This window comes from Bombina bombina, chromosome 2 (genome assembly GCF_027579735.1).
Source record: "Bombina bombina isolate aBomBom1 chromosome 2, aBomBom1.pri, whole genome shotgun sequence".
NCBI classification, from domain to species: Eukaryota; Metazoa; Chordata; class Amphibia; order Anura; family Bombinatoridae; genus Bombina; species Bombina bombina.
The window spans coordinates 43,701,309-43,717,146 of record NC_069500.1 but is presented as its reverse complement, the minus strand read 5'-3'; the positions used below and the strand labels follow the sequence as shown (position 1 = coordinate 43,717,146).

General features: G+C 37.6%; 1 protein-coding gene across 1 annotated transcript in view; it reads left to right on the top strand.

The window, feature by feature from the left end:
- Positions 1-15,838, top strand: part of CELF4 (CUGBP Elav-like family member 4) — a 1,552,143-nt gene that overhangs the window by 1,277,022 nt on the left and 259,283 nt on the right. Inside the window, 1 exon segment of the mRNA XM_053701051.1 lies at positions 9,672-9,800. Coding sequence (XP_053557026.1) covers positions 9,672-9,800 — 129 coding nt within the window.

The following is a 15,838-nucleotide window of genomic DNA, read 5'->3' as shown; positions in this document are numbered from 1 at the left end:
TGGGAACAAATTAAAGGGGAGAAAAAAATTAAGGTACACTATCCCTTTAATGTAATTATAAACTGCAAAAGGATTAAACAGTTTGCTATTCAGAGGGTTAAACATATAGCTATCAGCAAGCATGTATAATGTAAAAAAATTATCTAAGAAATGAAGGTCTTTTTTAATTAAATTAGAATGTCCCTTTAAGAGAAATGGAAATTTCACTCGCACACACCCTCCAATGAAATTAGAGATCAGTGTTAAAATCCCTTCTCTTTTCTTCCCTCACAAAAGAAAGAAATGGAATTTTTAAGCACAGAGAACAAGGGATTAACAAGTGACAGGTCTTCAGCTCTTTTGTCTTTTTTTGGTCAATCCCATTTAATCACAGAGTTTAATATTAAGAGAGGCCTGGCAATGCCGTCTGTCTGCGATCAGAACAGGACTGATATGGACAGAGCAAAGGGAGATAGCTCTTACGTTGGAGCAATTGTGAAGAAGTGTTTCAATTACCATTTCTGAAGCCTTGAAAGAGCCATCTTTAATTTAATGTGAAAAGTCATCAGGGCACAAGCCATCGAGAATTCTCTGTTTTATTTGCTGATCTCATTTGCAGCTCTTTTTGGGCAGAAAATGCCATTCATGATTGTATCACCCACTGCTTTACAGTATTATGAAATATATATATGTTTGTTGTGAAACAGATTTACCTGCTGATAGCAACAATATTTATAAAGGACAAAACATCAACATGGTCATATTAATAGGACAATCTGAAATACAGAGATGGCTGAGGGATATAGGGAATGTTCAGTAACAATCCTTAGTGTAGTACCCCAAAACTGAGAGTGAGAGAGACAGAGAGACAGAGAGAGAGAGAGGCACAGAGAGAGAGAGAGAATGAGAGAGGGACAGGGACACACAGAGAGAGAGAGAGAGAGAGAGAGAGAGAGAGAGAGAGAGAGAGAGAGAGACAGAGAGAGAGAGAGAGAGACAGAGACACAGAGAGAGAGGCAGAGAAAGAGAGAGAGAGAGACAGAGACAGACAGAGAGAGAGAGAGAATGAGACAGACAGAGAGAGAGAGAGAGACACACAGAGAGAGACAGAGAGAGAGAGAGAATGAGAGAGACATAGAGAGAGAGAGAGAGAGAGAGATAAAGAGAGAGACAGAGACACAGAGAGAGAGAGAGAGAGACAGAGAGAGAGAGAGACAGAGAGAGAGAAACAGAGAGAGAGAGGCAGAGAGAGAGAGAGACAGAGAGAGAGAGAGAGAGAGAGAGAATGAGAGAGACAGAGAGAGAGAGAGAGAGAGAGAGAGAGAGAGAGAAAGAGAGAGACAGGGACACACAGAGAGAGAGAAAGAGACAGAGAGAGAGAGACAGAGAGAGACAGAGAGAGAGAAACAGAGACACAGAGAGAGAGAGGCAGAGAGAGAGAGACAGACAGAGAGAGGCATAGAGAAACAGAGAGAGACAGACAGGGAGTGAGAAAATATATTTAGTGCACTTCATACTGGGAGATGTAGACAGACATAAGGACATTAAACTTACATGGGTTAAATACAACATGAAGTTTTAAGAAATTCCTCAGTTTAATTTTGTTATCAAAATTACTTCATTCTCTTGGTATCCTTTGTTGAAAATCATACCTAGGTAGGCTAACTAGCAGCAGTACACTATTAGTAACTAGCTGCTGATTGGTGGCTACACACTTATTATGCCCTCTGCCATTAGCCCATCAGATATGTTCCTTTAAAGGGACAGTATAGTCCTAATTAATCTTTCATGATTCAGAAAGGGCACAACATTTTAATGTTTAAACAACTTTCCAGTTTACTTGTATCATCAAATTAGCTTTTTTTTCTCTTGGTATTTTTTGTTAAAGGCTAAACTTAAGTAAGCTAATTTCTAAGACTGCGCAGTCTCACAGTCTGGCAGTGAATAGCTAATAACATGAACTGTTTGTTCACGTGTGCCATATAGATAACATTGTTCTCACTCCCGTGGAGTTACTTAGGAGTCAGCACTGATTGGCTAAAATGCAATGAGAAAAGGGGGACAGTCTGCAGTGGGTTAAATACAAGGTAATCATAGAGGTAAAAAGTATATTAATATAACTGTGTTAGTTATGCAAAACTGGGGGACGGTTAATAATGGGATAATCTATCTTTTTAAACAATAATATTTTTGGTTTTTACTGTCCCTTTAACTTCCAGTAGTGCATTTTGCTCTGGAGCTGAATTCAACTATGTGTTTAACTTATACATAAGTTTTCCTGTGCTAATTATACTTCACACAATTCTGAGTATTCACATATAGTTTGACTTAATTATTTTTTATCTATTGTTTCCAGCAATGCTAAACATTCACACCTAATGCACAGATTAACATGATAATGCTGATTATTTCCCTCAATTTATAATTCACACCTAGCGATACATTCTCTATAAGCCCCTACAGTATATTCAGACTCATTCAGTATTGGGCCTAGGGAATAGTTTCTCATTGGTTCATAGTCTTGTCTGCCAGCAGGGGTGGTAATAAGGCATCTGGATCACTAACACTGGGTGGGTGCTGTGATCAGTCTTCCTCAGGATATCTCTCAAGCTTTCTCTGTCAGCCCTTTCCCTTGCGCCCGCCCCCTCCTGTGCGGTGCCGTGGTCATGTGAGACAGCATAACGCGCAGGAGAAAGTCATACCTCTGAGGATACTGATAAGGTACTGGGGCTGTGTCTGAGCAATCCGAGGAGCTGGAACAAGTAGGGGCTAGTGAGGGTATCTGTCACAAGGGGTTCACAATGTTTTTTTTTCCCTTTCTGGTTTTTATGTCGCATGGCACATTTAGTGAAATCTTTCTGGCCTCTCCCTGATGGTTTAGCTCCGTGTGTAACCCCATTTCATGCTGATAGATACTGCTGGTCCTGGAGCAATTCAGATTGAAAACTCCCCTTATTTCAAACCCTTTCTTATCACTGCCAGTGGTGAACTGTAGTCGAGCAACATTTATGTATCATTTATTTTGCATTTTACGTTAAATGTGTCTATTTGAGGACAACAAATATTGTATGTGGCACTGCTCAGCAATGTATGCAGTCATATTATAATGATATAGTAATTAGCTCACTGTCCTAATCATAGCTTCATCATAATGCAGTAGGTCCATGATAAGAAATACTCAGCAATATCCAGTTCCAGACATTAGTAGTTTAGGTTAAACATGGTCTAACTGCTTATTTATCACAGTAATGGCAGCAGCACATTGTTAGTCTTCAAACACACAATAATATATTCTTGGATGATAATGAAAGTTGCATTATATGATGATTTAGTTCAGTTTATCCCCATTAATCTGATAGATTAATACTTCTACATATTTACATATTCTGAAAGTATGTGCTACCCACTTTATTATGAAGCTTTACCTAACCCTTAATCTGATGACAATTGTTCAACAATTCATCGTTGCTTACTGTATTTTATTAGGAACATTTGAACTTTATGACGTCTTTGTCTTTGACAGTCAACTACTATGTGATATTATGTGATATGATGTGATGTGATATAATGTGATATGATGTGATATAATGTAATATGATGTGATATGATGTGATATGATGTGATGTGATATAATGTGTTATAATGTTCTATGATGTGATATAAAGTAATATGATGTGATATGATGGGATATGATGTGATATGATGTGATATGATGTGATATAATGTGATATGATGTGATATGATGTCATATGATGTGATAAAATATGATATAATGTGATGTGATATTAGTTCCATAACAGCTTTCTAATTCCCTCAAACCTCTCCTCTCATCCTTCTCCTCCTTTTCCTGCCCTGACCAATCTATCTGCCACTATAATTCCACCCTTACATCCGTCCTTGACAATCTCGCCCCTCTTACCATAGCTCAGAAATCAAACACTCATCCTCAGCCCTGGCATACTCCTCTGACACGATACCTACGCAGATGTTCCCGTACTGCTGAGCGGCACTGGAGAAAATCTAGGAGTTCAGCTGATTTTCAACCTTACAAATTTATCTTGAACTCCTACTATTCTACCCTTAATTTCCATAAGCAACACTACTTCTCTACTCTTATCTGTAACCTTTCTTCAAACCCAAAACGTTTGTTCTCCGCCCTCCCCCACCTCCTAATACAACTTCTCTGTCAGCCCAAGACTTTGCCAACCACTTCAATAACAAAATTGACTCCATCAGAAATGAAATCGGCTCTCAACATAATTCCATTCTCTCACCCCCTCAAATGCTCTCTATCAACCACAACCCACGTAACCTTAAACTTAGCTCATTCTCCCCTGTTACTGAGGAAGAATTTTCGGCACTTATACTGTGCTCTCACCTCACTACCTGTCCCCTTGACCCTATCCCCTCACAGCTACTCCCCTCCCTCTCTGCTACCCTTACCCTTATACTCACACACTTTCAACCTCTCCCTCAGCACCGGTATATTTCCCTCATCGCTGAAACATGCACTGGTCACACCTATCCTCAAAAAACCTTCCCTTGATCCTACCTCCCCATCCAACTACCACCCTATTTCCCACCTCCCTCTTGTCCCAAAGCTTCTCTAAAACCTAGTTTATGCACGCCTATCCGATTTCCTTACAATAAACTCCCTCCTTGACCCATTGCAATCTGGATTTTGTCCCCATCACTCCATAGAGACAGCAATTGTTAAGGTTACCAATGACCTACTTACAGCAAAATCAAAAGGCCACTTCTCTCTGCTTATCCTCCTTGATCTGTCCGCAGCCTTTGACACTGTTGACCACCCTCTTTTGCTCCAAACCCTCCAATACTTCGGCATCTGTGACACAGCCCTCTCGTGGCTCTCTTCCTACCTGTCAAACCGTACCTTTAGTGTAGCCTTCTCTGGGGCCTCCTCTGCCCCGTCACCACTTTCTGTTGGAGTACCGCAAGGCTCTGTCCTCGGTCCCCTTCTCTTCTCAATCTACACGTCATCACTAGGTTCCCTAATAAAGTCCCATTGTTTACAATATCATTTGCATGCCGACGACACCCAAATCTACTTCTCTGCACCAGACCTATCTCCTTCCTTGCTATCCCGTGTCACTAACTGTCTTTCTCACATCTCTAACTTGATGTCCTCTCACTACCTCAAGCTAAATCTCTCCAAAACTGAGTTCCTTATTTTCCCCCCTTCTTCAAAACTCTCCATCCCCATTCTCTCTATAACTGTCGACAACTCCATCATTACCCCTACCCCGCATGCCCGATGTTCGGGGTCACATTTGACTCAGATCTTTCTTTCACTCCTCACATTCAATCATTGGCTAAAGCCTGCAGCTTCCACCTTAAAAACATCTCTAAAATTAGACACTTCCTTACACAGCTAAGATTTTAATCCACTCTCTCATTCTTTCCCGCCTTGATTACTGCAACTCTGTCCTCTCTGGTCTCCCCACCTGCTGCCTAGCTCCTTTACAATCCATAATGAATGCCTCTGCCAGACTCATCTTCCTTACAAGTCGCTCTTCATCTGCTGCACCTCTCTGCTAATCCCTTCACTGGCTTCCTCTTGCCTCTAGGATCAAACACAAAATTCTAACTCTGACATACAAAGCCCTCAACTGCACTGCTCCCCCCTACATCTCAGACATTGTCTCCAGATACTTTCCCTCCCGTCCCCATCGCTCTGCTCACAACCTCCTACTCTCCTCCTCTCTTGTCACCTCATCACACTCCCGTTTACAGGACTTCTCCAGACTGGCTCCCATCTTGTGGAACTCTCTGCCTCGCTCCACAAGACTCTCTTCTAGTTTTAAAAGCTTCAAGTGCTCCCTAAAGACTCTACTGTTCAGGGATGCATACAACCTACAATAACCTTTCTTTATACCAGTTCCTCTCCTCCATTGCTATCCCCTGAACCCCCTTAGCATGTAAGCCTAAGAGTCCAGCTGTTTGTAGATCACCTTCTTAAGAGCTGACTGCAACAGTGCAACTCTTGACAGGGCCCTCTACCCATTTGATCCCTATAATTGTTTTGTTGTACTCCACCTTTGTTTATAGCGCTGCGGAATCTGTTGGCGCTCTACAAATAACCGATAATAATAATAATAATATGATGTGATATGATGTGATAAGATGTGATATGATTGAATAAAGTCGCTGAGCTTTACAGGCCCATATAGGTTTAGATTGAGTGTTTTGGCTGATGTGTATATATTTGGATCTCACACTTGATTATGGTGCATTGTGGATGTTTCTATTTTTTCCATTAACTGTGTCTTGTATGTACATTTACTGATATTACACTCATTATATAAATATGTTTTGTTGGGTGTTTTTTGTTTACTACAGGATGTATTTTTGTGGGTCATTTACTACTACAGGAAAATACAATATATGTGTAAATATATATAAATTAGATATATAAAACCCCGTCCCTAACCATTAGGCACATCAGACCTTTAATATGACTATTTAGCCACAAATGGACACTAGACCTCCAAGAACACTCCATAGCCCCTTTTATCATCAGATTACCCACATAAGAACTCACATTATACCCTAAGGTTCTGAAACAATAGATACACATAAGACCTCTGAACAGACTTTCTGACCATGCAGCTCCTCTCAGCACACATACTCATATAGGACCTCTCCCTGGCACTTCTGCCCTACTATCAGCTCCAATCCCACAGAAGCCCTCAGATTAGTTCACTGGGTTCTGCAACCCCTCTTCTAAATATTGGTTATTGTTTTCCATGTGCAGTGTGATGTTTTAGATACAACAAAGAAAGAAATTGTGTCCTATAGACCCTACTAGAATACATCCAAATTTTTTATTTATTTATTTTTTGTAATTTTGCCATGGGAGCAAGGTTGTCTAACAGCCCTAGATTTGAATAGCATAGGTACACTACAATGACAATATTTCATGTCTTAAAACATATAACAATCATTAAAGTGGTAAACGTTAACTTTATCAAATGCTATATATGTAATCTTTGCCATTAAACAATTATATGTGTACCTTTTTTTGTTTTTAATCCATCTGTGAAAGGGTTAAATTAGTTCATATAGTAATGCTTCTATTGCAATGTTATGCCAGCCCACTTGGAAGAACAATTTTTTTTTTATAAAAAATCCAGTTAACATCCAATCAGCATGTGTGTCATATGACAATCTTGAAGTCCAGCCCCTTTTAAGCCCTTCGAAAGCCTATGTAGAGAGTGGGTGGGACTGCTTTATACATCACAACCCAGCCAAAAGAATAAATGAAGGGAGGGGACAGATAATACCAATTAGGATTATAAATCTTTTATTATAAAATATATATATATACACTTTAAAAAAAAATAATTATGTGGTTTTACTTGCATACTAATATATTTTTTATTGCAACATTCTATCTATCTATCACTTTAAAAGACGGTATGAATTGATTCTATGACTTTGTTAGCAGCAGCAGTTCTTTACTAATTTTCTCCATAGCTTATACATCAGTATCTTAATGCTGACTTCATTTTAGTTACCTATTAGCATGTTCAGTTTCTCAAGTTCCTCCGGCTGTTTCCTGAAGCTCTGAACCTTCAGCTAATTAAAGTAACTGCAGAGATGTCAGCCTTGAAAATGGTGAGACTTGGGAGTAGCAAAAAAATTGTCATTTTAGTGAGAAAGAGTTGGTTTCTATCAGTGAGAGTCCATTGAAGTTTATGAGACTTCTAGTGCTTAAAATTAGTGAGACTGACTCCAGATCAGTAGGACTCAACTTGACTGTAGTGCGGGGACGGATTATGGTGCTTAGTGTATATGTATAAATGAATAATTGCATTTTTATATACGTCCCATAGAAATCAGAAGGAATTTATCACCTACAACATATGGCCCTTTATCATTCTGTCACCCCACGCCCGCTCTACATGATGGCAGATTCTTCTAAAAGGAAGCAATAAATGATTTGTTTTAGTTAATTGCAAATTAGTTAATTATCTCCCCAACCTCCAGAAAATTGTTTCTTTGCCTTGCAGAACACTGTGTTTCACAATTATTCACGGGAAATCAACTTAACCAAAGTTGTTATTGGTTGTTTTGTCTACGTAGGGTTAATATTTGATGAATTGTCCTTTAGCTATTTAAGAATTCAGACACAGGTGAATCTTAAATTAAATCTTGAATTAAAGTAAAAAGAATATGTCCCATTAGAGTAGATGGTGATGTGAATCTTAAATTGTTGAATGAATGTACAATATTGTCAAATTTTATCTGATAAATCTTTTAATACAATATTTACTATATTAATAATTTCCATATCTAGAATAAAAATAAATGATGTCTTCATCAATGATATTACATGATTATAACTGCTTATACAATACATTACATAAGTAATGGTTGTAGAAAAGCTACGTAAACGAGAATGCTTATAAATGAATCACAGTCCCAGTGTGGGTTTGGACAGAGTGGTAATAAAAATTAATTTTTTCATTGCTTTGTTACTTTGTATATTGAAATAAGATAAGGATGATTTTGTGTAAATATAGTGAAATAAGCTAATGAGGTCTAAGCTTCCTGCAAGCTCAGCCCATTTAACTGCATTGTGGTTTCAATTAACAAAAACAATACAAAAAAAAAGCTAAAGGAGCATTTTCCGAAACATTTGTATACACTGCAGATGGTTTAGCAAGTTATGGAAGCCAATGTTACAATAAGATTTTGCTTTCAGGCGTTTTGCATTTGATGACTTTTTTTTTTATTGGGTAACAAACTGTACTTTGTCCCACACTCCCTAGAGAGGCCAAAAAGCAACGACTATAACTTAGGTTTTTTAAAAAGTTGCAAATTGCCCAAACCAGCTATTTGATTTGCAGCAGTTGTGAGATACAATTTGCCTTTTGGCCTCTCTGGGAAGAAAGTAGTTAATGTCCCCTCTGGTGCTCACACAGGTCACACAGCCTTTCCAGATCTTGAGAAAATTGCTGCCTCTCTTAGCTCCCTATTCAGTTCTTAAAGGGACATGACAGACAATTAAACTTTCATGATTCAAACAAATTAGACACTATTAAGTGACTTTACATTTACTGCACTCTTTTGGTGTCCTTTGTTGAAAAGCATAAAGAGGTAGGCTCCGGAGCAGCAATGTACTACTGGGAACTAACTGTTGATTGGAAGTTACCCACAAATGTTTCGTGTCATTGACTCACTAGCTGTGTTAAGCTAGCTCTCAGTAATGCTGCTCTAGAGCTGACTATAACTATGTGTCTAACCCGTTTGCAGGCAAATCATGGACACATCTGTAGCAGGATTAGGCTTGTTAGGTCTGCAGTGTGCACTTCCAAATCTAAGAATGGAAAACCCCACAATTTTCAGTGTTAAATTACAGGGGAATAAATAAAATAATTGTATTGCAAATGTTTTTTCTACTGCACATAATTAAATATTTTATATTGCAAACTCAATATGTTTCATGTCCCTTTAATTTAAAGGCACAGCATGGGTTAACTATCCACCCACTGTAGCTTCCGGTGTTTTCTTTATGAATTCAAGGCATTATGGGTTTCCTTGTGCGACTGTTTACTAATGGAATGAGTCCTTATCACAACATACTGATGGCGAATTGTTATGATGTTACCAGTGCCTCTGTTTTAGTGATGCCAAAATATGGTAAGCATCTCTTCATTTTGTTCCAGAAGACAGAAAACTTTTTGTGGGCATGCTCAATAAGCAGCAGTCAGAGGATGACGTGCGCCGGCTATTTGAAGCTTTTGGGAACATTGAGGAGTGTACAATCCTGCGAGGGCCTGATGGCAACAGCAAGGGTGAGAAAGCTATATGTATATATAATAATAATGCAGCATGATCACACTCACATCTGTCTGTTTGTCTATCTATCATCTATCTATCTATCTATCTATCATTATCTATCTATCTATCTATCTATCTATCTATCATCTATCTATTATCTATCTATTATCTATCTATTTATCTATCTATCCATCAATTCATCCATAGCTATCTATCCATCTATCTATCTATCCATTCATTCATCTATCTATCTATCTATCTATCTATCTATCTATCTATTATCTATCTATAATCTACCTATCATCTATTATCTATCAATCTATCATCTATATATCTATCTATTATCTATCTATCCATCCATTTATATATATATATCTCCATTCATTCATCTATCTATCTATCTATCTATCTTTCTATAATCTATCTATCTATTATCTATCTATAATCTACCTATAATCTATTATCTATCAATCTATCATCTATCTATCTATCTATCCATTTATTCATCCATATCTATCTATCTATATCTATCCATTCATCTATCTATTATCTATCTATCTATCAAATACCTATCATCTATTATCTATCTATCTATCTATCATCTGTCTATCTATCTATCTATCTATCTATCTACCTATCTATCTATCTATCTATCTATCTATCTATCTATTATCTATCAATCGATCAATCTATATGTCTGTCTATCTGTCAGTCTGTCTACCTGTCACTCTGAATATCTATCTATCTATCGATCTATCATCTATCTATCTATCTATCTATCTATCTATCTATCTATCTATCTATCTATCTATCAACCTGTCTGCCTGTCTATCTGCCTGCTTGCCTGTCGGTCTGAATCAGAACTGATTGCATGTATGAAGTACTAATTATCTTCATATCTAACATTCTTTAAAAAGGGACATGAAACCCATTTTTTTTCTTTCACAATTCAGATAGAACATGCAATTTAAAAAAAAATAATAAAAAATTTTTTTGGAACAGTGCTTTCAACAATGTTATACATTGTGCACACTGCTGCCATCTATTGCATACAAAAGTGTATGACATTGGTAAAAACATTCTTGCAAACCCACTGCCATATATCGTGCTAGACATGTGAACGTTCCTGAGCCTATCTAACTACCTGCTTTTCAACATAGGATACCAAGAGAACAATGTAAGTTTGATAACAAAATTAAATTGAATACTTTATTTGAATCATGAAAAAAATAGTATTTGCATTTCATGTCCCTTTAAAAGTACAGACATTTATTTTTTGTCTTACAAAAGTACATTGTAAAATATACAGCAATAATGACTAAGAAAAGAGTGTGCTCAAAATCACAAAGTTGCAAGACTATTAGTAATTATTTATTTCTTGTCTATATGTTGCACAGTAGATGTGCAACATATAGATGGACATATCGTAGTGTGTTGCACAGTAGATGTGCGCATTCAGATGGACATATTGTAGTGTGTTGCACAGTAGATGTGCGCATTCAGATGGACATATCGTAGTGTGTTGCACAGTAGATGTGCGCATTCAGATGGACATATCGTAGTGTGTTGCACAGTAGATGTGCGCATTCAGATGGACATATCGTAGTGTGTTTCACAGTAGATTCATATGTCAGATAAGCATATTGTAGTGTGTTGCACTGTAGATTCATATGTCAGATAAGCATATTGTAGTGTGTTGCACAGTAGATTCATGTCAGATAAGCATATTGTAGTGTGTTGCACTGTAGATTCATATGTCAGATAAGCATATTGTAGTGTGTTGCACTGTAGATTCATATGTCAGATGGACATATCGTAGTGTGTCGCACTGTAGATTCATATGTCAGATAAGCATATTGTTGCACTGTAGATTCATATGTCAGATAAGCATATTGTAGTGTGTTGCACAGTAGATTCATATGTCAGATAAGCATATTGTAGTGTGTTGCACTGTAGATTCATATGTCAGATAAGCATATTGTAGTGTGTTGCACAGTAGATTCATATGTCAGATAAGCATATTGTAGTGTGTTGCACTGTAGATTCATGTGTCAGATAAGCATATTGTAGTGTGTTGCACAGTAGATTCATATGTCAGATAAGCATATTGTAGTGTGTTGCACTGTAGATTCATGTGTCAGATAAGCATATTGTAGTGTGTTGCACTGTAGATTCATATGTCAGATAAGCATATTGTAGTGTGTTGCACTGTAGATTCATATGTCAGATAAGCATATTGTAGTGTGTTGCACTGTAGATTCATATGTCAGATAAGCATATTGTAGTGTGTTGCACTGTAGATTCATATGTCAGATAAGCATATTGTAGTGTGTTGCACTGTAGATTCATATGTCAGATAAGCATATTGTAGTGTGTTGCACTGTAGATTCATATGTCAGATAAGCATATTGTAGTGTGTTGCACAGTAGATTCATATGTCAGATAAGCATATTGTAGTGTGTTGCACTGTAGATTCATATGTCAGATAAGCATATTGTAGTGTGTTGCACTGTAGATTCATGTGTCAGATAAGCATATTGTAGTGTGTTGCACTGTAGATTCATGTGTCAGATAAGCATATTGTAGTGTGTTGCACTGTAGATTCATATGTCAGATAAGCATATTGTAGTGTGTTGCACAGTAGATTCATATGTCAGATAAGCATATTGTAGTGTGTTGCACTGTAGATTCATATGTCAGATAAGCATATTGTAGTGTGTTGCACTGTAGATTCATGTGTCAGATAAGCATATTGTAGTGTGTTGCACTGTAGATTCATGTGTCAGATAAGCATATTGTAGTGTGTTGCACAGTAGATTCATATGTCAGATAAGCATATCGTAGTGTGTTGCACTGTAGATTCATATGTCAGATAAGCATATTGTAGTGTGTTGCACAGTAGATTCATATGTCAGATAAGCATATCGTAGTATGTTGCACAGTAGATTCATATGTCAGATAAGCATATTGTAGTGTGTTGCACAGTAGATTCATATGTCAGATAAGCATATTGTAGTGTGTTGCACAGTAGATTCATATGTCAGATAAGCATATTGTAGTGTGTTGCACTGTAGATTCATATGTCAGATAAGCATATTGTAGTGTGTTGCACTGTAGATTCATATGTCAGATAAGCATATTGTAGTGTGTTGCACTGTAGATTCATATGTCAGATGGACATATCGTAGTGTGTTGCACTGTAGATTCATATGTCAGATAAGCATATTGTAGTGTGTTGCACAGTAGATTCATATGTCAGATAAGCATATTGTAGTGTGTTGCACAGTAGATTCATATGTCAGATAAGCATATTGTAGTGTGTTGCACAGTAGATTCATATGTCAGATAAGCATATTGTAGTGTGTTGCACTGTAGATTCATATGTCAGATAAGCATATTGTAGTGTGTTGCACTGTAGATTCATATGTCAGATAAGCATATTGTAGTGTGTTGCACTGTAGATTCATATGTCAGATGGACATATCGTAGTGTGTTGCACTGTAGATTCATATGTCAGATGGACATATCGTAGTGTGTTGCACTGTAGATTCATATGTCAGATGGACATATCGTAGTGTGTTGCACTGTAGATTCATATGTCAGATAAGCATATTGTTGCACAGTAGATTCATATGTCAGATAAGCATATTGTAGTTTGTTGCACTGTAGATTCATATGTCAGATAAGCATATTGTAGTGTGTTGCACTGTAGATTCATATGTCAGATGGACATATCGTAGTGTGTTGCACTGTAGATTCATATGTCAGATAAGCATATTGTAGTGTGTTGCACTGTAGATTCATATGTCAGATAAGCATATTGTAGTGTGTTGCACTGTAGATTCATATGTCAGATAAGCATATTGTAGTGTGTTGCACTGTAGATTCATATGTCAGATGGACATATCGTAGTGTGTTGCACTGTAGATTCATATGTCAGATAAGCATATTGTAGTGTGTTGCACTGTAGATTCATATGTCAGATAAGCATATTGTAGTGTGTTGCACTGTAGATTCATATGTCAGATAAGCATATTGTAGTGTGTTGCACTGTAGATTCATATGTCAGATAAGCATATTTTAGTGTGTTGCATTGTAGATTCATATGTCAGATGGACATTTCGTAGTGTGTTGCACTGTAGATTCATATGTCAGATAAGCATATTGTTGCACTGTAGATTCATATGTCAGATAAGCATATTTTAGTGTGTTGCACTGTAGATTCATATGTCAGATGGACATTTCGTAGTGTGTTGCACTGTAGATTCATATGTCAGATAGACATATCGTAGTGTGTTGCTCAGTAGATTTGGGCATTCAGATGGACATATCGCAGTGTGTTGCACTGTAGATTCATATGTCAGATGGACATATCGTAGTGTGTTGCTCAGTAGATTTGGGCATTCAGATGGACATATTGTAGTGTGTTGCACAGTAGATGTAGGCATTCAGATGGACATATTGTAGTATGTTGCACAGTAGATGTAGGCATTCAGATGGACATATTGTAGTATGTTGCACAGTAGATGTAGGCATTCAGATGGACATATTGTAGTGTGTTGCACAGTAGATGTAGGCATTCAGATGGAAATATTGTAGTGTGTTGCTCAGTAGATTTGGGCATTCAGATGGACATATTGTAGTATGTTGCACAGTAGATGTAGGCATTCAGATGGACATATTGTAGTGTGTTGCACAGTAGATGTAGGCATTCAGATGGAAGTATCGTAGTGTGTTGCTCAGTAGATGTAGGCATTCAGATGGACATATCGTAGTGCGTTGCACTGTAGATTCATATGTCAGATGGACATATCGTAGTGTGTTGCTCAGTAGATTTGGGCATTCAGATGGACATATTGTAGTGTGTTGCACAGTAGATGTAGGCATTCAGATGGACATATTGTAGTGTGTTGCACAGTAGATGTAGGCATTCAGATGGACATATTGTAGTGTGTTGCACAGTAGATGTAGGCATTCAGATGGACATATCGTAGTGTGTTGCACAGGAGATGTAGGCATTCAGATGGACATATCGTAGTGTGTTGCACAAAAGATGTGGGCATTCAGATGGACATATCATAGTGTGTTGCACAGTAGATGTAGGCATCAAGATGGAAATATCGTAGTGTGTTTTACAGTAGATGTAGGCATTCAGATGGACATATCGTAGTGTGTTGCACAGTAGATGTAGGCATTCAGATGGACATATCATAGTGTGTTGCACAGAAGATGTGGGCATTCAGATGGATATATCGTAGTGTGTTGCATTTCGCAAGAATAAATGTGGCTCTGAAAAGTGCTGAACGCCATGAGCGTCTGGCCTTCCTACGCATTCCCATTGTCTATTGCACAGTACAAAAGATCTCTGTGCTTGTGAGATTCTATAAAGTTCTCTGGGCTTGTGAGATTCTATAAAGCTCTCTGGGCTTGTGAGATTTTATAAAGCTCTCTGGGCTTGTGAGACTCTATAAAGCTTTCTGTGCTTATGAGATTATATAAAGCTCTGTTCTTGTGAGATTCTATAAAGCTCTCTGGGCTTGTGAGATTCTGTAAAGCTCTCTGGGCTTGTGAGATTCTATAAAGCTCTCTGTGCTTATGAGATTATATAAAGCTCTCTGTTCTTGTGAGATTCTATAAAGCTCTCTGGGCTTGTGAGATTCTATAAAGCTCTCTGGGCTTGTGAGATTCTATAAAGCTCTCTGTGCTTTTGAGACTCTATAAAGCTCTCTGTGCTTATGAGATTCTATAAAGCTCTCTGTGCTTGTGCCATTCTATAAAGTTCTCTGGGCTTGTGAGATTCTATACAGCTCTCTGTGCTTGTGATATTAGTCTATAAAACTCTCTGTGCTTGTGAGATTCTAACAGCGGGTATCTCTCTAAAGATATCCTAATAGGGGGCGCTCTAGGTAAATAATAAAGGATTATGGGTTTTACCAGGTGTGATTCAAATAATATTCCTATATGAATATACGTATATAAGAGTATAAAACAGAGACCAAGGGAATGCAGGTATGCTCATATATAACACATAAATGAAACTACTGTACAAGTA